The 26714-nt window shown below is 40.9% G+C and overlaps 1 protein-coding gene across 3 annotated transcripts in view; it reads right to left on the reverse strand.

Moving 5' to 3' along the window:
* The window catches only part of KIFBP (kinesin family binding protein), a 72666-nt gene that overhangs the window by 25639 nt on the left and 20313 nt on the right, over positions 1-26714 (reverse strand). For 2 of the 3 annotated variants that reach the window (XM_068111047.2, XM_078773898.1), the window contains one exon: positions 23004-23073. In XM_068111047.2, the coding sequence (XP_067967148.2) occupies positions 23004-23073 (70 nt within the window). Of the gene's footprint in view, positions 1-23003; positions 23077-26714 lie in introns of all 3 variants that reach the window. The other variant, XM_068111046.2, reaches the window with a different exon arrangement.

Here is a 26714-nt window from a genome sequence, read left to right on the forward strand (position 1 = left end):
TATTTAAACTTCAAAACAAACTAAATGATTATATTATTGAAGATTTGAACAACAGGAAGGAATACAATTATTTTGTGATACACAGAAATCAAAATCGAAACCAAAACCCATAACTTGTATTCTCAGTGATAATACGGATGATATACCTTCACCTCAAGATTTAGAAAAATCAACAAAGAACCTCGTCATCTTTGATGATTGTGTTAATGAGAGAAACCAAACAGTAATGGACAGCTACTATACAAGAGGGAGACATTCTTCTTGTAATTGTATTTATCTTAGTCAGTCATATTTTCAACTCCCTCGACGCTCAATAAGAAACAATGCCAATACTTTTATTTTATTTAAGTTAAATTCAATAGATGTAAATAATTTTTGGAGAGATAATTGCTCTAAGTTATGTAGTAAAAAAGAATTTGAAAATTATATGAAACACACTATTGGAAAATATAAATATATTGTTGTGAAACAAGATGAGATATTAAAGGATGTATTTTTATTTTAAACATAATTACATATATAAATGATAACTATTATTATTAATCTTGTGGGTAAATCTGCTTCAGGAAAGAACTTTCATAAATCTAAACTCTTGAATAGTAAAAATGAAAAGATTGTAAGTTTTTTTTAAAAACACCCTATGATTCGTTTTGTGAGTACTACAACCAGAGCAAAGCGACCAGGAGAAGTTGAAGGGAAAGATTATTACTACATTTCAATGGAGGAACATATGCGATTGAGGAACGAAGGTCAAATATTTGAGGTCTCTCTTGGTTCTACAAAATATTCACATTGTAAGAGTGAGTTAAATAAAGTAAAATCTAATGGTCTTGGGATTTTAGAAACTAATCCTGAAGTTATTTTCCTGAAGAATCCTGAAGAGACAAATTATTAAACAATTGTGTGGTGATGGAGTTAAGATTTTATCATTCGGTTTTGATATCGATGAGGAGACTCAATGCAAACGTATGAAAAGCAGAGATACAAGTATTAGTAAAGAAGAAATAACAACTCGTATTAATACCAATAAAGAATTTGATGAAATATTTAAAGAAAAGGATTTATTTCAACACATTTACTATAATGATGAAGAAAAGGAAAATTTTCCCATTGACCTTTACAATTCATTAAATGATATTTTTCAATACTAAATGAATGCCGAAGAAAGAGCAAGAAAGTTTAAGGAACATCAACAATTAGTTTCAAAAGTTGTTAAACAACAGGAAGGGATAAAGAAGAAACGGAGACAAAAACTGACTGGCGAAGAAGTCTTTGAAAGAAAACAAGAGAAATTCTTTAAACCACTTTTGAAAACTCAACACTCACCTACAGTTCCCACAGTAGAATTTACTCCAAAAAAACTTCAAATGATCAAAGATTTTAGTCAAATGACAGAGCAAGAACTTGGAGAATTACAATATGATGACGAGGGATTATTTCAGAAACTTGGAGGTAAATCAACCCCCTAATTATGTTGTGGAAGCTCTTCAAAACAATGAGTATTCGGCGGGTTCAAAAACCAGAGCAGGTCTCATTCCAACAGAAGAACCAGCACAGTTCCATCTTGTGAAAGAAAAGTTATTGATATTTAATGATAAATTGGTGTTCTTAAGTTCTGCTCAACCAAATGTTGAATTAACTCCAAGATTAATGTTTCTTCTAACAAACTCCGGATTCAGCGGTTCAAAATATTTTGAGGAACCACTTGATATGGAAAGAGAGGAAGATAGGGTATATATTGATTTACTAAATGCACTTGATTATAGAGTTTCTGTTGCTGGTAAAAGTAAGAAGAATGAGAAGGAGAAACATATTATTGATGCTTTAAGGAAGCTTGGTTCGGGTGTTAGCTTTCTTCCAAATGACCCATCACAATTAGTTAATAGGTTATTATTGTTGTTAGGTAGTAAGAAGGCTGGAAACAACAATTGTTTTAATGAAGCATCCGCCATTTTAGATCAGTTGATGAATATGAAAATAATTAATAAATGTCAATACAAAGATATTTTATTAGATATTAAATAAGATGAGAAGCACAATTCTTAGTTTTAATTTCACAACGAGTGATTACACAGCTTCATTCCCTTACCCACTACAACTTGACCCCCTTGTCTCATATGAGGCTTCTTTATTGTCGATGGAAACTTATAATACACTTTTTAATATCACAGAGAAAAACAACAAGTTTAGTTATAATCCAGGAAGTGAATATAAAACTATAACCGTTTCACCCGGAGTTTATGATATTTCTCAAATATCTTCTGAAGTCTCTCGCCTTATGACAGAAAAAGGTGATGAACCAAAAAATATGGTAATAGATATTCAAAAACACACTTCAAAATCAACTATTAAACTTTAAAATAATTATAAAGTTGATTTCACGATTGAAAATTCGTTTAGAGAGCTATTGGGTTTCTCTTCAAAAAAGATTGAAAATAACGGGACGTTTTACAGTGATAATGTTATCCAAATATCCTCCGGTATAAATTCAGTATTAATTCATTGTGATTTGATTGATGGTGCTTATAACGATGGAATAAGAACAAATACAATATTTTCATTCAGTGCATACTCAACCCCGATTGGTTATAAATTTAATATGGAACCAAAAAATCTTGTCTATTTACCCGTCAGGAAAAACCATATACAGAGTAAATTTTAGGATAACCAACCAAGATAATCATATGATATCCTTTAATGATGAAATTATATCCATCAGAATTCACCTACGTGAAGTTTTTCAATAAATAAATAATGGTTATTGCGAGAAAACACGAGTTGGGAAAATATAAAATAATTACAGGGGAGGGCATGTACCTTTCACCATACTATAAGGGTGAAGGTATGTTTCTTGGGAGAGGATACTATAAACCTAAGAGACAACGAGGTGTAGGTCATCAATTTCGAAATAAAGGAGATGGGATAATTGATACTCTAATGGGTATTGGTTCAACCATCCTTAAACATAAAGACCTAATTGGTTCAACTGCTTCTGCCGTGGGTTCAGTTGCGGGTGCTATAAAGAGTATAAAAGATGCTCAAAAGGAGTCTCATAAATTACAAGCAATCAAAGAAATAAAAAAAGGTAAAACTCAACTATCTTCACAAGAACGACAAAAAATCATTAAAATACTTGGGTCAGGGTTTCAACAATTTTAATGCTATATAAATACAAGTATGGAAGCGATTGATAGTATCTATGATTTGGATGATACGATTATCATTTCAAACTCCACTAAAAAGGAAGACTATTTCAAGGTAAATGCTATAACAGGAACAGACTGGAATTCAAATGGAACAAAAAGTTTTGAAATAAATAATCAACAAACTTACTTGAATATAGCTGATAGTTTCTTGCTGTGTAAATTTAAATTCACTAAGGCTGCGAATAATACTAATGCTACACTCGTAAATGATTTCTTCTGGAAAATGTTTGATAGTGTCCGCCTGTATATTGGAACACAAGAGGTTGAAGCGGTTGATTATGTCTCTGCTACATCTGAAATGATGAAATTTACACTATATTCGTTTAGTGATAGAATGGGTAAGGGAGCTGTTGAAGGTTTTATTCCTGATATGTCAACGGGTACAAACACAGACCCTGGTTATAGTCAAAGGAAGGCAATGTATAATGATGACACAAAACCAGAGAATAGTTTTACCGTAGCAGTACCTCTGAAAGGTATATTTGGATTTTGTGATTATGACAAAGTTTTGTATGGTCTTAAAATTAGATTTCAACTACAAAGGAATGATAATGTAAATAGGTTGCTTTTTGGGGTTGAAAATGCTTTTGGAGACAACAATAAATTTGTTATTAATTATTTGTGTTGGTATATCAGTGAATATACTCCTAATCTTAAAACGGAAGAGATGTTAAATAGAAGACTTAACTCGAAGAAACCGCTAAATGTATCATACCTTAAAAGAAGATGTCAACACGTTAAACTGGAACACACTACCTACACTTGGAATTTGGGTGTTCTTCAAGGAAAGCCACGATACCTCTGGCTCATTTTTAAAAAACCAGATGGAGAGGACGGTACTAATAAGAATAATGTGCTGAGTGATAATGCTAAGGTGAAACAACTTCGGGTTTCTCTTGATGGCACATTTTATCCGTGAGATAGATTGGAAATTGATTGGGAAAAAAATGATTATGCGGAAGCCTACAAGTCTTACCAAAAGGTGTGTGAAAGCAACGGTAATAATGATCCTATTTTGGATATGGTTGCGTTTCAAAAACTTTATACAATCTACGCAATTGACCTGAGTTCTCAAAAGGAAACTATAAAGTCTAATAGAGTGGATACTTCTCTATATATTGAAAGAGGAGAGAATGAAGAAGTTAATGCTTATTGTTTGCTTTTGGAAGAAGCTCTCCTCACTCAAGAATGAACTCTCAAACCTGTCTCCTTCCTCCAAATCCTGGTGGCGTCTGGTCAAATCCGTTTCTGGTGTTTGTTCCCCCTCCATCCCCTCCCTTACCTCAAATGGCCACACAGTTGACATCGCACGTGACAAAGCCGAATGCCTCAACTCTGTGTTCGCCTCGAAATCCTTAGTCCCAAACCCATCTCTCTCTGTTCCCACCTTTCCCAGTCGAACCCAACTGCTCCTGGACTCTGTGTCCTTCTCTCCTGACAAGGTGGAGGAGTTTTTGTCAAACCTCGACTCTGATTCTGCAACTGGACCAGACGGCATCAGCCCACGGGTCTTAAAATCCTGCTCTGCCGCTCTATCTCACCCTCTCTCTGTTCTTTTCACCCTATCTTTTGCTCAAGGTCATCTGCCAGCATCCTGGAAATCAGCTAACATTACCGCTTTACACAAAAAAGGTGCAAAAACAGATCCTTGCAACTACAGACCAATCAGCCTGCTCCCAATTATCAGCAAAGTCATGGAATCCATCATTGCTTCGGATATGAAATCTTTCCTCTTCTCCAATGGCTTGATCTCTGATCATCAATTTGGTTTCAGACCAGGTCACTCTACTCTGGACATGCTGCTTCTGCTGTCTCAACAATGGATGGAGGTCCTCAATGCCAAACAGGAAATCAGAGCTGTCTCCCTTGACATATCAAGGGCCTTTGATACGGTCTGGCACCCAGCTCTGCTCACCAAACTCTCCTCCTATGGTATCCATGGAAATCTCCATGCATGGCTTGCGGACTTCCTCTCTGGTCGTAGTCAACGTGTGGCCCTGAATGGATTTCTCTCATCTCCCCTTCCTGTTCAGGCTGGAGTTCCCCAAGGAAGTGTGCTGGGCCCTGTGCTTTTTCTGGTCTTTATCAATGATCTCTCTGACTCTCTGGAAAATCCTCTCCATCTCTTTGCTGATGACTCCACCCTCTGCCGCTCCATTCCTCTTCCCTCAGATCGGCAGTCTGCAGCCTCCTCACTCTCTGAAGACCTGGACAAAATCACAGACTGGTCAAACAAGTGGAACATGTCTTTCAATCCTGCCAAATCTCACTCTCTTACTATGTCTCTCCGAAAAGATCGACTGGACAACCCTCCCATCTACTTTCTCAACAATCCTCTCCAAGAAGTTCTGTCACTCAAGCTTTTGGGTCTCACTATCTGCCATGATCTTTCTTGGGAAAACCACATTTCCAAGCTGGCCTCCAAAGCCAGTCGCCGACTGGGCATCCTCCGTCGTGCGAAGTCCTTCCTCGGCACACCTGAGCTCCTCACCACTTACAAGGCTTTCATCCGCAGCTCAATGGAATACTGTTCTCTCCTATGGGCTGGTGCTCCTGCCTCACACCTGGCTCGGCTTCACGCTGTTGAATCCAAAGCTTTCAAAATCATTGGAATCTCCCGCGATGAAGCTATCTCTGAGGGCCTTTCACTCACTCACCGCAGGCAGGTAGGTGGTCTTTCTGTCTTCTACCGACTCCTCTCCGGCCTTGCTCCCCCAGCTCTCTCTGTGCTCTGTCCCCCAAATATTCCTACAGGTCGCACAAGATCTGCCAGCAACCCTCTGATGGTTAAACTGCCGAAATCTCGGCTCTCTGCTCACCTTCACTCTTTCATACCTCTTTTCTCCCGCCTGTGGAACAAACTCCCACACTCCCTTCAATCCCTCTCCTCCCTCCAGGTCTTTAAAACAGCTGTTCACCACCATCTCTTATCTTCCCCCATCCATAACCTTGATCTTTTCTACCCCCACTAATTCACCCCAGATCCACCTTGTTTGAAATTCCAACTTATTTCCTGGAAATCCTGGCAGTGTCCATATGTTTATACCTCTCCCACCCCCCCCCCCCCCTTCACATGCCTCGCCCCCTTCACATGCCTCCCCCCCAAAGCCCTCTCCCTCCCACAGATCTCTCGATGTCTCCATGTCTCTCGGTCCCTGCTCTCAAATGTTGTGTTTGTGTCCTTCCCCCTCTCTCCCCATCTTGTCTACCGCTCCCGATGTTATTTGTTTTATGTGTCTGTTTGTCTTTCTGTGTGATTAATGTTCGCTCTTTCACGAGCCTCGATCTTGTATACAAAAAAAAAACAAAAAAAAAAAAACAAAAAACAGAATTACAGATTAATACAGATAATGGTGTTATGATTAATATCACATAGGTTTTTTTCTCATAAATAAATGGTAGGGGTATATGTTAATCAAATCAATCTTAATAAATTAACATCTTGTATTCAAAATCAAAAGCCTTGTATTATTAATGTTAATACAATTCAAAGAAAAGGAGCTGTAAGAATTGATGTTTTACTCACACACACACAAGTAAAAACACTAAATGATACTGGTTCACTTAAAATTAAAATGACGAAACCTATGTTAAAGAAATATTCAATAGACGAGTCAAGAGGAGGATTTCTCCCGTTTCTAATTCCTTTATTTGCTGGTTTAAGTGCGGCGGGAGCATTGACTGGTGGTATTTCAGCAGCGGTAAAAACTGCTAACGAAAGGAAGGCACAACTAAAAGCTCAAAAAGAATTGGAAAGACATAACAAGGAGTTGGAGAAACAAATTAGTGGAAGTGGTGTAATTGTAGATTTTGCTCAAAAACTTGAAAGTCTACCTGATAAAGCTAGATTGTTGGTTGGAGATATGCTTTCCTCTATCGCTCAAGCGGGTGTTAAACTAACTAAACGGGGTAATGGATTGTATCTTTCTCATAAATAAATGGATAAATGGTTTAAACAATTTGGAAAGAATACAACGTCAAATATAGAACTAGCTAAGTATTGTAAAACACTAAAAATTGATAATGTGGTTATTTGTATGAGAGATGAATTAATACATATAAATAAGAATACAAAGAATATTATTATGAATTTAGACACACAGAATTGTTCTCATTGGGTTTGTATTCATAATAGTCAGGATAAATATTATTTTGATAGTAATGGTATGCCACCACCTGTTGAAGTAATACAATTCTTACAGAATGGTGTTTATCAAACATTTCAAGTTCAAGAAATTAATTCTAAATGTTGTGGTCAATTATGTTTATATGTATTATTTCAACTCAACAATAATGAAAATTTTTATGATATCATTTTTAATCTAATATAAATGACATGTTGGAAAAGATGGTTCTATCTTTGGAAAATCCTCTCAGGATATTGATTTATCAAATTATTATACAAAGGCACAGGCTGAACGACAAAAATATAGTGTAAGTAAAAATATTAATATGAAGAATACTTATAAATTAATCAATTATCCAAACCCTACAGATGCGAATGACTAAATTAGATTTAGTGATTTATCACAATATATATATTTAAAGAAAACAGCACGTTTTGTTAAACAAGTAAAATTTACAACCACAACACCTGGTTATACTGACCATACACCTTTCCTCATTGAATTTAACTACCTGCTTACAATTTAATTTTATAAAGAAGGAGATATAGTTAATATGCGAATTAATAAATGGGGGTATGGTATGCCTGATTTAGGGTATAATTGGTCATTTTCAATAAACATAGAAGACCTACATGATTTGAATCAGTCTCGTAAAGAAGAATATTATCCACTTGGTGAGGATAAGGATTTATGTGGAAGTACAATTAATAAACAACAAATACATGGTTTTAAGAAAAGAAAAATATATGATAGTATAGCGATGGTTAGCATGACAAAGAAGGAAGGTAATGAGATAAGGATAGAAAGCCGAGGAATACAAACCGATTTGGTAGTGGGAAGATGGGGTGGTATTACCTGTCATAATATTAATCTCACATATATTTCTGATACATAAATGGCAGGAAGAAGACTACAAGAGAATTATAATTTTTGTATTCAAGGATACCTACAAGAAAAGGGTGCTCGGTATTACATACCTTATGATTTGGAGCATATACATGGGAATTTTGTCATAAAAAACTGGCCTTGTACTGATATTGTTAAACCCACAAATAGAGACTTGTTTAAAGTATTAAATAAAAATGAACTTCTCAAAGTTATGAAATATAAAACTCTTTTAGAAATCGTCAACAAATCTTATTGGTATCCTATTACGAGAAAAAATAATTATTGATACAAGAATATCTCAAAATCCAGATGAGTATATGTATAATATTCTTTGGGGTTCAAACTCAAGGGTAGCAAGGGATGAGGAAGGAGTTGAAGAAGAGAAGGAGGAAAGAGAGAAAAAGGAGAAGGAGGAAAGGGAGAAAAAGGAGAAGGAGGAAAGGGAGAAAAAGGAGGAGGAAAGGGTGAAAAAGGAGGAGGAAAGGGAGAAAAAGGAGAGGGAGGAAAGGGAGAAAAGAGAGAAGGAGGAGAGGGAGGAAAGGGAGAAGGAGGAAAGGGAGAAAAGGGAGAAAAAGGAGGAGGAGAGGGAGAAAAAGGAGAAGGAGGAAAAATATAAAAAGATGGAAATCAGTGAGATTCGTAAAAGATTGAGTGTATTACAGCAAATAAATCAATCTCAATGCACCGAAGAGGAAAATAAAGAATTAACGACTCTTACTAAGATAATGATTTTAAAAATGGTTGAGATGAGTTCAGCGAGGAGATTTACATGAAGAAGACAAAGATTATGTGGTTGATGATGCTATTGACTTTAGTTGGTTTTTATTTGTAAATAAATGGAGGAGAGAGTGAAGGCATTCCTAAGGATTCTTTATGTTTTAAAAATTAAGATAGAAATGTATATGTTGAAAACCAAAAAGGTTTTGGCACTATGTAGGACTTTTTCTCATAAATAAATATGAGTTTCATAAAGTCATAAATATAAATGTATAAATATGTCATAAATAAATAAAATAAAATTATGCTTATCATTAGATGCATAACGTTCGTTGTCGTTGGAGGTATTGACTTCTATAGGGTTGGTTTTCTAAGGCTTATATCAAAATATTAACTTATATCAAATAAGTCTTTTAAGGTGAAAGCGCGATGACGTCACCACGTCACGCGGCACGAATGCGCGCCTGTGTCATTGGAGGTATTGACTTCTATAGGGTTGGTTTTCTAAGGCTTATATCAAAATATTAACTTATATCAAATAAGTCTTTTAAAGTGAAAGCGCGATGACGTCACGTGGCACGAATGCGCGCCTGTGTCGTTGGAGGTATTGACTTCTATAGGGTTGGTTTTCTAAGGCTTATAGCAAAATATTAACTTATATCAAATAAGTCTTTTAAGGTGAAAGCGCGATGACGTCACCACGTCACGCGGCACGAATGCGCGCCTGTGTCGTTGGAGGTATTGACTTCTATAGGGTTGGTTTTCTAAGGCTTATATCAAAATATTAACATATCAAATAAGTCTTTTAAAGTGAAAGCGCGATGACGTCACGCGGCACGAATGCGCGCCTGTGTCGTTGGAGGTATTGACTTATATAGGGTTGGTTTTCTAAGGCTTATATCAAAATATTAACTTATATCAAATAAGTCTTTTAAGGTGAAAGCGCGATGACGGCACACGGCCTTGCCTAGATGTAGGCCGCACCTCATTTTGTCGAATAAAGTGGTATTCGGGTGGTTCCGGTATTTGGGACCGCAGGGACGGAAAGTGCAGGTACGGGGTGCCAGGCACTCCCCAGCCGGCCCGCTCTGAAGGTTCGGATCGGGACACCGGGATTCATTCCGGTCGCCCGGTCGGCCCGGAGGTGGGGGTGCGGGGCCTGTCACGGAACGTCAAAACAAACGGCCTGCCGGGGCCGCCCAAAAGTCGGGCGTGAGGGGCGCGTCCACTAATGGAACGCCTCTCTCTTCCCAGATCGAGGGCCACGTGGTCAGGAGAACCTCGTCCCTTCTGGTTGCCTTGCCGTCCCACCGTGAGCGCTGGTCAGGGTGTACTTCAAGCTAAGCTTAAGTGTTAAGTGTTAAGTTCCTCCTTGCTCTCGCAATGGAAAGGCTAGGGTCAAGCTCTCCCAAATTTCCAAACACTAGAAATTGGACGTCTCAAATTAATTAATTAATTAATTTGTTAATACATCTCAGTCGCCCGCGACCTCTCCAGCGCGGGCGTCGAACCAGTTCATTTCCGGTGCGACCGGGCCGAGTATCGGCCTGGCCGTGGCCGAAGCCGTTGATTCCGCCGTAGCACGCTAACGCGTAGGCTCGCGCGTACCTGGTCCGCCAGGGCTCCGCGGGTGTCCTACCGTGCCCACGTCGCCATGGCTCACTGAATAAGAGAATCAGACGTGGTGCCCGGGGACGGAGTTCACTGTCTAAACATGGTAGCGCTAGGCCAGTGGGACCGCCGGGACCCACGTGCACTCAAGTTGTTATGCGCGTGGGCGGCAGTATCACACCGGGGCGCCCAAACGCTCCCCGGCTAAAGTTCATCCTGGAGGCACCCGCATTGTGCGGACAAACCAAGTCAAGGGCCACGTGGTCAGGAGAACCTCGTCCCTTCCGGTCACAGTGTGCCTATCGGCCGGCCTCGAAGACCGAAATTGTGACGGTGTCACCCGAAAAATCACCCTCCCCCATCACCCTCCCATCACCCTCCCATCACCCTTCCATCACCCTTCCATCACCCTTCCATCACCCTCCCATCACCCTGCCATCACCCTCCCATCACCCTCCCATCACCCTCTATTGGACCATTTGACTTCTATAGGGTTGGTTTTCTAAGGCTTATATCAAGATATTAACTTATATCAAATAAGTCTTTTAAGGTGGAAGCGCGATGACGTCACCGCGTCACGCGGCACGAATGGTTCCATTGTGCACGCTTTCGTTTTATTTCCAAATTAAAATCTGTTTTCACTTTTGCCGTAAAAAGGACATCAGTGCATCGAGTGTGGTATCTTATTTGGTGAAATTCGGTCGATTTGAAGTGGTGAAAATAAAATGTGATCGTGGAAAATCGTAGCGAGGGGCCATTTTGAATCGGTTTTCGATTATTGCACCGGATTATTGCTCCCTCCCATCACCCTGCCCCATCACCCTCCCATCACCCTCCCATCACCCTTTATTGGACCATTTGACTTGTATAGGGTTGGTTTTCTAAGGCTTATATCAAAATATTAACTTATATCAAATAAGTCTTTTAAGGTGAAAGCGCGATGACGTCACCACGTCACGCGGCACGAATGCGCGCCTATGTCGTTGGAGGTATTGACTTATATAGGGTTGGTTTTCTAAGGCTGTAGGCTGCACCTCATATTGTCGAATAAAGTGGTATTCGGGTGGTTCCGGTATTTGGGACCGCAGGGACGGAAAGTGCAGGTACGGGGTGCTTGGCACTCCCCAGCCGGCCCGCTCTGAAGGTTCGGATCGGGACACCGGGATTCATTCCGGTCGCCCGGTCGGCCCGGAGGTGGGGGTGCGGGGCCTGTCACGGAACGTCAAAACAAACGGCCTGCCGGGGCCGCCCAAAAGTCGGGCGTGAGGGGCGCGTCCACTAATGGAACGCCTCTCGCTTCCCAGATCGAGGGCCACGTGGTCAGGAGAACCTCGTCCCTTCTTGTTGCCCTGCCGTCCCACCGGGAGCGCTGGCAGGGTGTACTTCAAACTAAGCTTAAGTGTTAAGTTCCTCCTTGCCCTCGCAAGGGAAAGGCTAGGGTCAAGCTCTTCCAAATTTCCAAACACTAGAAATCGGACATCTCAAATTAATTAATTATTTGTTAATACATCTCAGTCGCCCGCGACCTCTTTAGCGCGGGCGTCGAACCAGTTCATTTCCGGGCGACCGGGCCGAGTATGGGCCCGGCCGTGGCCGAAGCCGTTGATTCCGCCGTAGCACGCTAACGCGTAGGCTCGCGCGTCCCTGGTCCGCCGGGGCTCCGCGGGTGTCCTACCGTGCCCGGCATTGCTGATCTCTCAAACTTCCGGGAGTAGGTGCCGGTGTTTTTTTTTCGTGTTTCAGGAGATAACGAGAGATTGCAGTGGCAACTCAGGGATGTAGAGATGCAGCCCAGCAATACAAGTGCACAGGTGCACAGACCAGGCAACGACAGAAACCGGTGTTTCAAGTGTGGAGAGATGGGACATTGGAGAAGAAGATGTGTGTATGCCAACAGGAAGACAAGTTCATAGGGTAAACCAAGATCAAGTGTACCAGTGCTTATCGATACCTCAGACAACGATTAGGCCTTCATTGCGGCAAATCCCAAATGATGATTGGCCTCAACAGATTAGATTACTGGACAAACATGAATAACTGTCGATGATTCTTGTGTCTGAAAAGTTTTTTTGGAGGAAGAATGATTCATTTTTTCTTTTACTTGTTAGCAAATTAGTAATTAATTGATCAAATGCCGAAATTGGATCTTTTATGTTGGGCACAAAATTTTTTAATTTACAAAAAGTTTGGAACAATTGCTTTGCAATTTTTTTTTGGAAACCAAGTGACAAGAGTCACATGACGATCAGGTGGGAATTTCGGACTATTGCTCCGCATGATTGATAGGTCAGTGGTCGACTGACATGTAAATGGGTGTGTAGTCAAATTTGGATAAATTATTGTGGGGACTGAAAGGGTAATTTCAATGTGACATCATAGGGGTTTTCTAAGAATAAACTTTTTGGTCCATTTGTGTATTAGCATTTATAAAATTGAAGGACAAATTTTATGAAATTGAAATAAAATTGACACCCATCCTGATCTGTAAATAATGGTTCCAACGCAAACAAATACGCATAATGCATGTGTGTGTGGGTATTTTTGTGTGTCAATGTTAGTGTTTTTGTTTTTTGTGTATCAATCTTACAAGATTGTTGACACCGACAGTGTGCCTTGTCTGAAAATAGATAGTTCCATGGGGATGGGATGGCATATCGAGAGAATTCGTAAAATAAAATAGAAATATAATTTGATTATGAAAATTATCTTTTGTCAAGGGAGATGGAGTATAAAGATTTGATTTGCTGAGTTATGAGCAGCCATTCATTAATAGTAAAAAATTTGGAGTAATCTTGGGATTCCATTTTTGATAGAATTTATATGAGAATAACAGCTATTTATGGATATGAGCTTCAAAAATAAATGTGGGAGTACAAAATTAGTCAAATTTGGGAGAGGTCTTACACTGACTTCCCAGAATACATAATTTACACAGGGTAAACGAATTAATTTATCGTAGTGGATTGTTAACAGCAGCCTGAAAATGTCCTGAGAGGGTGCATCCATGTAATCAGAAATCCCAGATTTGTTTTAACAAACAAAATTTTGGTAGAGGTTTTGTGTGGACGAGCACTTGCTTGGTAGATAAAAACGGTACCACATTACCAGATAAAAACGGTACCAGATAAAAACGGCCAGTTAGGCCAAAGAAACTGAGAGGAAATTGTAGTTAAATACGTAATTTACACATAGCTATTTGTAAAAAAGGAAATTTGTTGAGATGGGAAACATTTTTCGAAGGTTTATTAAAGTGTTATAATATGACATGTGGCAAGGCAAACTATTGGATGGGAAAATTAGATCTGGTTATAAAAAAAAAAATTATTGACCCCTTGAAGTTAATTCTTCGAATCATTGTTTCACTGGCATTTTGAGTTCACATTGGAAATAGTTTGGTAGAGCTTGGTTAAAAACCTTTGGTTGCGGTATTTTGGAACGAATTGATAAACCATAGGGGATTGATGAGAATAGAAACAAATATGGACCCAAAATAGAAAGTTGGATTCATGCCTCTCATTGCAAGCGAGCACATGGGGCAAGGGAGGACGGTCCCACAGAAAATGAGGCTGCACCTAGCAGCCCAGCAGAACATTCAGTGGCAGATAAATGATAGTCGTGATTTACATTCATTTGAATTACATTTTAACACCCCTTGCATTGATAAACATTGCATTTTCAACATGTGGTATTCCTACTTGGGATAGTGACATTTATTTGCCTACATGACATACAATTACCTACTGATATTAGTACAGCATGAGTGATAATGTATCACAACTACACTCATGATCAGGGGATTTAGTTCGACCCCAGGAGATAGGGGGATTAGGGTAAGGCAAATAATCAGATTTATGTTACATATTAAGGGATTTTTCTTTATTTACCCTTTAGGAAGCTTGTTAGTTTGGTATATAATGTTGAATGTCATTGACATATAATTATGTTATAGGTATGAACATATACAAGGGGTAGCTCACATGTTTTACAGATGGCTACAGGTGGGACAAAGGGAAAGACCTTATCAAGACAAGCCGATAAATCGGGGGAAAACAGACTTCTACTTCGGATACTCTTTGAAGATGGTGATATTAATCCTAGGAATGAGTTCTCTAGTAGTGGGGACTCTGTGTTGCATGCATTATTTCGGGGTAATGAGAGAATAAAACGCAACATTGGTGGCCGACATACAGATATATGATTATGCAGGACGACATAAGCAAAAGAGAAGTTTGATGGAAGATAGGGACACACCTTTAGAACCCGATGGATTACACGGGATTAATACTTTTTTACATTCAGCCCACACAAGGGCTGATATAGCAAATGAAAGTAATTGTTGGATATGCACACAAATGCCACATTCTAGTGAGAACGGAGTACCATTGGAGGCAGTTCCTTTTGGTTGGGATGAATTATGTAGTCGCTTCCCAAAGAGGTTGGTAGCAACAATACGACCTTATTTACCAATGACGATGATGCTAGGGGATGCTAGTTGGGGAAAAGGGGGATATCAATGTGAGGAATTTGCAGACAGTTATAGGCCTAAATATGACAATGAAGTTATGCCCCCTTACATAACTATTCAACAACAAATGAAAGGGCTCCTATGTTTCATCCGACATCGAACCACAGAGAATAATAAGCTTATGGGAAACTCCACCTGCCACCATTATAGTTACGAGCTGGGCTATACGAGATTGCTTGTCCCAGTAAGGGACACTAGCTTAAAGATGATATCTTTGTATTGGGAAGGAACTTGGGCAACAGATACTACATGGACATATAATAATACATATTTTATATGTGGACACAAGGCATATCCGTATCTTCCGTCGGGATGGTTCGGAACATGTTTTCTGGGGTTTGTGCTTCCACACATGCGCTTGTTAACAAAGTCACCAACGCATATCCTGCATTCTAGGCAGAAAAGAACTATTAGCATGGGGGAATGGATTGGAATGGTAATATTTCCATTTTATGGAACCTGGAAGGCAGGGCGAGAACTTAGGCACATGGCATTGGCTATGGAGAAGTTGGCAAATAAAACAGCTAGTGGATTGGAAAAACTTACGAGAGAGCTGGCAGCAACTAGAACGATGGCATTACAAAATCGTATGGCATTAGATATGCTGTTAGCAGAAAAAGGAGGTACATGTGCAGTCATTGGTACAGATTGTTGTACGTACATACCTGATAATTCAGAAGAAATTTATAACATAGCCGATACAATCAGACAAGAGGGAGCAAGATACCACGATTATATAAAAGGGGGTGCCTTTGCATGGTTGGGAAACACATTTGGAGGAGTAGCAGCTAAGATACTCCAACACGTGTTTGTTGGTTTAGTAGTTATATTGACAATTGTTTTAGTGGTGGCTTGCTTGAAAGCCTTAGTGACGGTGTGTTTGAATGAGGTAACCAACAACACTATGATAATGCATGAAGTGACAAATGAGGAAAGAAATGTGGAACCACAAGAGGAAGACATTTATGGTGACATAAATACTGAGATTAAAAGATTAAATCAAGTGATGTTGCAAATGAATACAGTAGAGTTAAGATAATGGCATAACGACAATGTTATGAGTTGTGTCAATTACAAGATCAGTAAACTCATATCACCACGAGTGACACACTGTTAGTAAACAAAAAAAACAAAAAAAAGAGGGAAAAGGAAAAGTGGGGAGGAATTATGGTAATACATTATGCTTAATTTGTTGGTTTGGGAAAAAATTTTGTTGGGAATTAGATATTCCTGTTTGTGATTGTAATCATATACAATTTATTTTCTTTGAGTAGTGCTAAAATACCTGCATGAGTTAATTTTTGAACTATATTAACCTGAAAGCAATTGTGGATGCTATTCTTAGTTTAGTAGGAAAATACATACCTGATTGAATATTATTTGTGTGACGCATATAAATGAATATAACTTTTTGAATGTTTTAAGGAAAAACAACAAATTGTTGAATGTGAAACTGTCGGAAGATATACATGATTATGCTGATTTCATGGTAAGATGTACCCTATCTGATTCAGTGTGTGTGGAAAGCAGATTCAGATGTGACTGAGCATAAGGATAAGACGAGATCACATTTTGAAGGGGGTGCTAACGGAATTGGGAAGAAGTTCGAGAAAGAAAATTTGTAGCTAAAAAAAAATGAAGTTAATCGTGGCATACACCCTCTTCCTCAAAGAATGATGAAGACATTCTCCTGTGTAACTTGGAGATGGATGCTTACCTTCACCAAGTAAATTTATGTGACCATTTGCCTGGATCACACTGCAACATATGAAAGAAAGGCGATCACTTACTCTTGTTCGAAGGCTTCGAACATTCATCACTTCAGAAGTTGCAGGACAACGACATTTTACCTGCAACCTCTGCGAAATACGGGGACATATGTTATTACTTCACCAACTTCCGGGGAGCCAGCATGGAGCTGCAAACAAATGGCTGTGCCTTTTCACAACAACTGTGCACGATTCTGCTGGTTGCTCCTGGTATGGACCATGGATGACCTGAACACCATGGTCCCAACATCATTGTGGATGCATCCGGCATCCCTGTTCCACATCTTGCTGGCCAATCAACATCACACCAATACTTGCTGCCCACTCATAATGAGGGAGGAGGCAAGTTGACTACAACTGGGCAAAGGCCTTGTTCAGGAATCATTATGGTTCACAGCAAGAGTGGCAAGAATGCTACATGGAGATCAGGGTCAGTCTATGACTCCGCACTGTTACCACAACAGTGAAATCCTACACGAAGTAGTGCAGGTGTTATGAAGACAGAAGAAAATGTTTCATACCTGAATTCAAACACAAGTGATCAGCCCTTCCTTTCAAACAAAGAATCAACATTTGTTTGGAGGCAAACGTTTTTGCCAGATGTTGCAGATGCTTTATAAAACTTGAAAATGGTGAAGTGAAATTGTTGTATCTTGGTGATGGTGAAGTGTTGTTTTGCAAAGATATTTGTGATGTAAATGAAATAGATTGAATTAACAATATGGAAGGAGTCAATGACCAACTAAATGTTTGGTGATCAGATTCTTGTAGGACGACGGTGTATGCCTAAGGAAATTGGATTACCAAAGTTGTGGTTTGAGTACTTGTATTGATGTTTACTTGTAGTGATTGATTGTTTACTGATATTGATGTTTAGATTAATGGTTAATATAAACAAAAACAAAAAGATGAGGGAATTGTGGAAGTGTAACTCATTGGTTGGGACTGGTAACGGAGCAGGTAGGCGCAGTTGATTCGTAAATGAATGTCAGGAATTTGCACGAAGATAAGCACGGACCTGGTAATCTCTTGTTCGCCTTGTCAGGACCCCGGGCTAGAGCACATTCCTAAGCCTTCACTATTGTGAACCAAAACTCCCAGCAGGAGGGGATGGTTGTCAAACGCCTAGGGGGAGCTAACTGGCACCGATGAGGCGAGCGTGGATGACCAAGGAGCTTCAGCGGAGAGAGGATTAAGATTTAGCGCATGGAGGATTAACACGAGTGAGCCCATAAAAACAGGAACATACTTTGAGTCAGAGAGACTCGTCACCAGAAGCTTTGACCGACGGAACGGAACGGAACCCTGTGAACAGTGCTGAGAGAGGACCGGCCAATGAAGAAGAACCATCGGCTTGAATTCGTCTAGTTATTATAGTTCCATATTATATTGAATGTCAAGTGAATTATTAGTTAATAAAGCTGTGCTTTTGTAAAAGCTGTTTGGTCATATCGGAGCCTCCTGAGTCCTTTAACATTCCCGAACAACAGGAAGAGGAGATGAGAGAAACCCATTCAAGGCCACACGTTGACTACGACTAGAGAGGAAGTCCGCCAGCCATGCGTGGAGATTTCCATGGATACCAAAGGAGGAGAGTTTGGTGAGCAGAGCGGGGTGCCAGACCGTATCGAAGGCACGTGATATGTCAAGGAAGACAGCTCTAATTTCCTGTTTGGCATTGAGGACCTCCATCCATTGTTGAGAAAGCAGAAGCAGCATGTCCAGAGTAGAGTGACCAGGTCTGAAACCAAATTGATGATCAGAGATCAAGCCATTGGAGAAGAGGAAAGATTTCATATCTGAAGCAATGATGGATTCCATGACTTTGCTGATAATTGGGAGAAGGCTGATTGGTCTGTAGTTGCTAGGATCTGTTTTTGCACCTTTTTTGTGTAAAGCGGTGATGTTGGCTGATTTCCAAGCAGATGGCAGTTGACCTTGAGCAAAAGAGAGGGTGAAGAGAACAGAGAGAGGGAGTGAAAGAGCGGAAGAACAGGATTTTAGGACCCGTGGGCTGATGCCGTCAGGTTCAGTTGCAGAATCAGAGTCGAGGGTTTACAGAAACTTTTCCACCTTGTCAGGAGGAAAGGACACAGAGTCCAGGAGCAGCTGGGTACGGTGGGTACAGAGAGGGATGGGTTTGGGACACAAGATTTAGAGGCAAACACAGAGTTGAGGCATTCAGCTTTTTCACGTGCGGAGTAAGCCGTGTACTGTAGCCGTTTGAGGTGAGGGAGGGGATGGAGGGGGAACAAACACCAGAAACAGATTTGACCAGACGCCACCAGGATTTGGAAGAGGGAGACAGATAAGGGAGTCGGTCTTGAAAACGGAGAGATATTGTTTCCTGGCTCTCCTGAGGGTGGACACACACTTGTTTCGGACTTCGTGAAAGGAAATGAGATTTCCTTCCGTTGGATTTGCTTTCCAGGAGACGAAAGCAAGTTGTTTCTGGGCAACAGCCCCACCACAAGATTCCGTGTACCATGGACGGGAGGAAGGGTATGACAATTGAAGACGAGATGGGATAAATCTGTGCATGAGAGAGAGCAATTTACTTTGGAAGAATTCCCAGGATGAGTTGATGTCAGAGGCGGTAGAGATGGGGGACCAGTCCAGATGATTGATGGCTGCTTGAAGACCGTGCCAGTTGGCCTGAGTGAAATGCCAGACTCGTCGACGCTGAAGAGGCTCTCTGAGAATGGTCAGAGAGATGTCCACTTTAACAAGCACATGATCAGATGAGCTGATTGGAGCAGAAGAAGAGCAGCAGACATTTTCAGGGAAGTTAGTCATAACCAAGTCCAGAAGAGAAGATGCTCCGTTGACTGAGATCCGGGTCGGGAAATTGACAGATTGTGTCAGTCCCAGTGAGTCGCAGAAGTCCTTTGCTGAAGAGCCATGGCTGGTGAGAGAGGTACCCACACCCAGCCAACTGGCATGGTGACAATTGAAATCACCACATATGAGGAAGAGAGAGTTGGGATGGTAGATAGAAGTTGGTCCATATTATCAGACAGCGAGATGTAGATGGAGTCATCACTGTTTGGTGGACGGTACAACACACATGAACAAAAGGTAGGAGCGAAGGGGCAGCCGTAGCCAAAGGTATTCCTGGGGGTGAGGTGGAGAGAGGGCAGTGCAGGGCGAGTGAGGAAGAGAGTTTTTTTTATAAAGATAGCAACCCCACCTCCAGGACGAGGCTCAGGTCTATCATACCGGAGGAGGGAGTAACCTGTGAGAGATACCAAGGAATCAGAGACATCATGAAGGAGGAAAGTTTCTGTTAAGCAGATCACGTCTGGTTTGTCAGAAGCAACCTGTATGGAGAGATCAGTCAAGAGCGAAGGCCCCGGATGTTTGAGGTCCATACCGTTAATGAAGAGGAAGGGGGAGCATCGGATATAGAACGGGGGGGGGGGGGGGGGGGGGGGAGAGGGGTAGGGTAAGATGTGGAAGAGGAGGAAGAGGAAGGGAGAGCTGAGAGCTGTTGAAGGTGTGTCAGAGATTTCAGAATGGCTTGGAGAAAGGGAAGAATGGGGCAGACAAAAGGTTTGATGGTGATTGGGTGAGGCACAGTGAGGTGTTATTTGAGGAGGAGGAAGAGCGAGGCAGAAGGTTGGGGGAGATGAAGGTGAAAGTTGAAAGGGGGAAGAAGCGGGGAGGACGCTTTGAGGAGGAGGGGTGAGAGGGGAGTCTCGGAGGGGAGGAGCGAGGGAGAGTCTCGGAGGGGAGGGGTGTGGGGGGAGTTTAGGAGGGAAGGGGAAAGGGGGGAGATTTGAAAGGGATGGGTGATGGGGAAGATTTGGAGGGGAGGGGCAAGGGGGAAGATTTGAAAGAGATGGGTAATGGGGAAGTTTTGGAGGGGAGGGGTGATGGGGAAGTTTTGGAGGGAAGGGGTGATGGGGAAGTTTTGGAGGGGAGGGGTGATGGGGAAGTTTTGGAGGGAAGGGGTGATGGGGAAGATTTGGAGGGGAGGGGCAAGGGGGAAGATTTGAAAGGGATGGGTGATGGGGAAGATTTGGAGGGGAGGGGCAAGGGGGAATATTTGAAAGAGATGGGTGATGGGGAAATTTTGGAGGGGAGGGGTGATGGGGAAGTTTTGGAGGGAAGGGGTGATGGGGAAGATTTGGAGGGGAGGGGTGAGATTGGATTTTGAAAAGTGTACGATTAATGGGAAACGAACATTTATTGCAAAATGAGCTTCTTGAGACCTTCGAGTCAAAAATACGTTTGAGGACGCTGAAGGAGGGGTGGAGTGCAGGAGAGTTTCTGGAATGTAGAAAAGAGGAACTGTAAGAGATGGAATTTTTTTTTGGAATGAATAGATTTGGTGAGCAAGTTGAAAGCATCCTTTTATAGAAGAAGAAGAAAAAGGTGTTATAATATACGACAGAATACAGTTCTTCAGGGGAAAGTTTAAACATTTTTAACAACGTGATCACGAACAACGTGGTCGAAGAACGAACGAACAAATAAGAACAACGAATAAACGAATAAGCAGAGAAGGAAATATTATTATTGTTATTTTTTTCTGAGTTGAGATTTTAAACAAGGAAATACGGGGTGAAAGACTGGGACAAAAAACAGGGAGCGAAAGTAATTGCAGCGCAATCAACGAACCGCTGAGAGAAAAACAAAGCCTCAAGGTTGGACACGGAAGCCTTCTAGGCCTCAGAATACGCGACACGAATTAACCGACGATTGTGTAAGCAGGTATGAAAAATTAACACCGAGAATCTCACTAAAGCCACACTACAAGTATACACACCGAAAGATATACACAAAGAATTAAGTTAAGCACCCCTACACAACGAATTAAGGTAAGCACCCCCTAATATATATTCTTTGTGTATATGTATACATTGGCATATATTCTAAGGTATGTGAGATCAAATAATGATTGGTATGACATTAGCAATTATCCATTGATGAAATTGAGTGATCAAAGTGAAAAAAAGTGATTGGTTGAGTCAGTGATCCGATCACGTGGGTCCTACACACGTTATTGACGCAAAGATCGCTAGAGGTCTTCTCAGAACAATGACTGTACGTTAGAAAACATAAACGTCATCCACACTGTCCGTGATGGACCTATAGCTCCATACTTAAATTGAGGTGAAAATATGCCTAAAATTCCCAAAAAATTTCACCTTAAATTATTCAGAATAAAATATTGAAAACGGCATGATTGTTATGTTTTTATGTGACCATAATATCACTTCTCCAGAAAATATAGCAATATCATGGGTATATTACACTGTTTTGACGACAACAAACTTGTAATGTGCGAGGTTGTAAAAAAACGGGGGGGGTGCTTAACTTAATTCTTTGTGTATAGATACAGTCTGAACCTTGTGAGCGGAATATCTAGAAAAATAAGCGAAGTACCAACTTCTAATCTGGTGTGTGGGTGTATCTAGGCATAAGGAAGAACGCTATTGAAAATTGGGTCGCCACGTCAAAATACAAGATGGCCGCCTCCATGTATGTCTGAATCTTGTCAGCGAAATATCATATCATAGCATGTTTTCTGCGTCTTCCACTTTGTCAACTTGCATCACTACCCCGACGGGGGACCTACGCGTAACGCTTGTTCAACTATGTTTGTGGAAGGCTTATTCGATGCCATGATGGGTGGATGCAGCGATATTTCAAGATAAAAACAGCGCGATCACGATAAACAATACAAATGGCGGAAACAACCAAGAATGACTTCCAGTAGTGCCACTACCAAAGCCGATTGGCAACATCAATTACTGCTGGTTTCTAAAATGTGCCGATTTTTTAAAATGCAGGGTAATACAGCTTTACCTGTATATATAAAACCTGCAACAATTATTGTTGTTGTCGTTCCATAAACCCCCCATCTTATCATATCCCATAGCTTCCCATCACCCGTCCTTGACAAGTATATCTGCAAGCGAGTGATAAAAAATAACAATTTTGTTCCACCAACATCATTCAAAATGGATACACAAGATTGAACACGTCATCACAATGAAACAAAAAACATCGGCCAATTTCAAAACTTTAGTCTCATCATTATGATTACGTTGAATCAACTGATACAGGTTTATACAAATGGTTAAAAAAAAATGATCCGCTGTACGCAAGTTACAATAACAGTAACATTATGGCGATGATAGAGGGAACTCACCCTCAAACTCCGGGACCTTGGCTATCACAACCGAAGCAGCAGCCAAGCAATGCCGTCCCACAGCGTACTGCTGCTGTCAGGGCAGGATATTAATTTAGCAAAATGTACACACACATAAACTAAACAAGAGAGCATTTAACCCTTTGAGTACGGATGACGTCCAGTGCCGCAATCCGCGAAAAGGTTTTGTGTACGGATGACGTTACTGCACGTCATCGACTATCCCTATAAATAGATTGTCAGTACGTGGTTGCATTCCCGTAATGCCAAATTAATCCCGGATTTTTACGGGATTACGGGGTATTTTTATCAAAAAAAAATCCCGTACTCAAAGGGTTAACAATGGAAAACCTCACCAGGGTATATCGATTATGACAGTATTCATATATCTGAGAATGAACGATCGACATTAAGAACGCATGAAACACAGCAAGGAAAGTGGGGATGAAACTAAGGGAAGAAATCAACAGACAAAGAGGTGAGAGTGAGGGAGAGATGTATTTCCCCTCCCCCCCCCCTTCCCATGCCTCCTCCCCCCAAGCCCTCTCCCTCCCACAGATCTCCCGATGTCCCTGTTCTTTGTTGTACTTGTGTGCTTCCCTCCCTCTACCAATCTTGTCTCCCACTGCCTTTATTGTATGTTCTGTGTGTCCGTTTTTTTTTTGTGTGATTAATGTTAGCTCTGACACGAGCCTCGATGTTGTATACAAAAAAGAAAGAAAAAAAAAGAGCGAAGTCGATGGCACGCCATCACAAATCCCCACGCTTCCCACCGAAAACACAGTTCAAAGAGAGCAAAAAGTTCCACCAGGAATGAACCAATACATTTTGAGTTAAATTTTTATGGCACAGTCTGTATGGCAATGATTAGAATAGGTACACCATATCCCTGCGCATCGTAAGAGCGTGACCAAGGGTTGGCGTCAGAAAGGGCATCCGGCCATAAAAACATTGCCTCAAACAGGGAACCATGATTGTCATGGGGCCTGCAAGGCTAACCCCCGCTCTAGCGGGGAAAATGGCCTTAAAACGATCATTCATATTCAGTCTGTATGGCAATGTCATCTGGGACAGCGTTTGTCTATCCGTATGTATGTATGTCCCTCACAAACGCCCACCAATCAGAGTTGCGGATCTGGTCACATGACATGGGGACAGCATTTATTAACCATTGAATGAATGAATGAATGATCGTTTTAAGGCCATTTTCCCCACTGGAGCGGGGGATAGCCTTGCGGGTCCTATGACAATGATGGTTCCCTGTTTTGAGGCAATGTTTTTATGGCCGGATGCCCTTCCTGACGCCAACCCTTGGTCGCATCCTACGATGCGCAGGGATACGGTGTACCTATTCTAAATCGGGGTACACACCGTGATCATTCATTCCAGCAAGCTGGTACTCAATTTTCTGACCTCGGAAGGATGACAGGCTGAGTCAACCCCCCTGGCGTTAATTCAGCGATCGATCGGGATTCGAACCCAGGATCCTAGGATCCCAAGCCGGCACCCTAACCGCTAAGCCAACACCAGGCTGAACCATTTATGAACCATTACAGTTGCATATTTTACTAAAATGAAATATAATAACCTTCTGTGGAATGGTTTGGAGTCCCAGCGGATGTCATAAGGTAGGTAGGTTTCAGAAATTCCTCAATATAATTATGAGTTTGAAATGTGATCGACATTAGTCCGTGGGCCAGAGGGGCCTACCGTGCACCCCCCCTATGATCCGACTTCTTGGGTGTCATTTTGTTTGTTGGTATCTCCCCTAATGGAAAAAAGATGTTAACAAGAAAAAAACTCATTTGCTCTATGTTTTTTAACTCCCTATTTCGATCTATGTCAAAATGATGTTTTTTCACAGATTGCCCTATTTCTTGGGGTCTGTGAATTTTGTACTTGCAACTGAGGCTCTCTCTCCGTAAAGATATGTCCAAATTGGACTAAATTTGGACCATGTTAGCATTAACTTTATCACAATCAACAGACAAAATGTTATGGATATAGTTGTTTGTCTTCATTTATTAATGACGTCACATAATTTGCATATCATGGCACATGCGATTTTCTATACACATCACAACAGAATGAGACTAGAACGGGCACTCGGTAGAGCGCATACCTTCGCCGCAGCTACTGTTCTGTACTTGGCATGGGAGTGTAGGGAACAGAACAGTGAACAGTTTGGTGCTGATTTCATGCAAATCGGATAAGAATTGACCGAGTTATGACAAAAAACGCACATTTTGCAAGGTCGTGACCCCCCTGACCTTTGACCCCCAACCGCTAACAAGGGTAATGTCTTCACTGGGTCATGTCGTATATCACAAGATCGGGCATTGAATTCTGAACATTTTGGCATTAGTTGCATGCCAATTGGATAAAAATTGACCGCGCTATGGTAAAAATACGATTTTGACCTTTTCGTGACCTTGACCTTTGACCCGATTGCTCCCAAAATCTAATCAAATGTGTCCCGTATAATAACCAATCATCCCACCAAATTTCATGCAATTCGGTTGAATACTTTTTGAGTTATGCGAATAACATACACACACACACACACACACACACACACACACACAGACATACAAATAAATACACAGCGATCAAAACATAACCTTCCGCTTTTGCGAAGGTAATAATGATTATTGCACCAGATTAATGTCCTGATGAAATATTAAGGTGATTCCCATGATATTCCCAAATATTTTGTCACAAGAAACAGAGGAAATGAATCTTGAATATTACATGTATGATGCTTCAACAGAAATAATAAAAACCATCGCTTCTATTGAATATGCATACTGTTACTTTTACAGGCATTATTGTGGTTAAAAGACTAGGTTACATAAACAGAAGGAGTAAAGTTGGGAGGTCATACTTGATTCCTATCGTCCTGAAAAATTCGCTCTCATAAAAAAATAAATCTAACATCAGATTTTTGTGTGTGTTTTAACCATACTTGTAATAGTTACATGCATTTAGGGTTAACCCTAACCCTAACCCTAACCTGCCACCTCCAAAAGAAGAGGTATAACAACTGGTTTCTGACAGCAGGATCACACTGTCACTTAAATCAACTATTAAAATTGGATGCAAAAAAATGTTTGTTCACTTGATTACCAATTTTAAAAGCTGAAACAGAAATAAACAGAAAGAACAAAAACCATGATTAAAGTTTCTTTAAATTTCATCTTCACTATCTGTGTCATGATCTGATCCATAGCACTGATCATCATCATCTTCTGAATAGTACTCATCACTCATCACTTGGTTCCTCTCATCACTTGGTTCCTCTTCCATGATACAAGAACATCAACAAGCCTAGGTGGTAGGATATCATTAGTTGTCCACAGTGGTTCCAACCTGTCTCCATTCTTTGTCCAGCCATGACCATCTGTTGGTGCTGGAATGGCAGGGTTGAATTCATGAGCCCTCTTCCATATTGCTGCCTGGTAATTCACCCTGCGGATATGTTGTTCAAGACTGTTCTTACATGGTGGGAATGAGGATAGATAAACATGAGCAGAACTACTGAGTTCCTCTGCATCTCCTTTGCACTTGTCCTTCATCATGATGAAGCGAACTTCATCAATGTCTGTGAACCGTGATTTGCTATATAGTGCACAAGTGAATTCCTCAAGTTTAGAAATTAATTCACTTGACAGTCCAGGATTCCCCAAGGTCTGACAGAGGTCTAACAAATTT

This window comes from Myxine glutinosa, chromosome 3 (genome assembly GCF_964187855.1).
Source record: "Myxine glutinosa chromosome 3, kmMyxGlut1.1, whole genome shotgun sequence".
NCBI lineage: Eukaryota > Metazoa > Chordata > Myxini > Myxiniformes > Myxinidae > Myxine > Myxine glutinosa.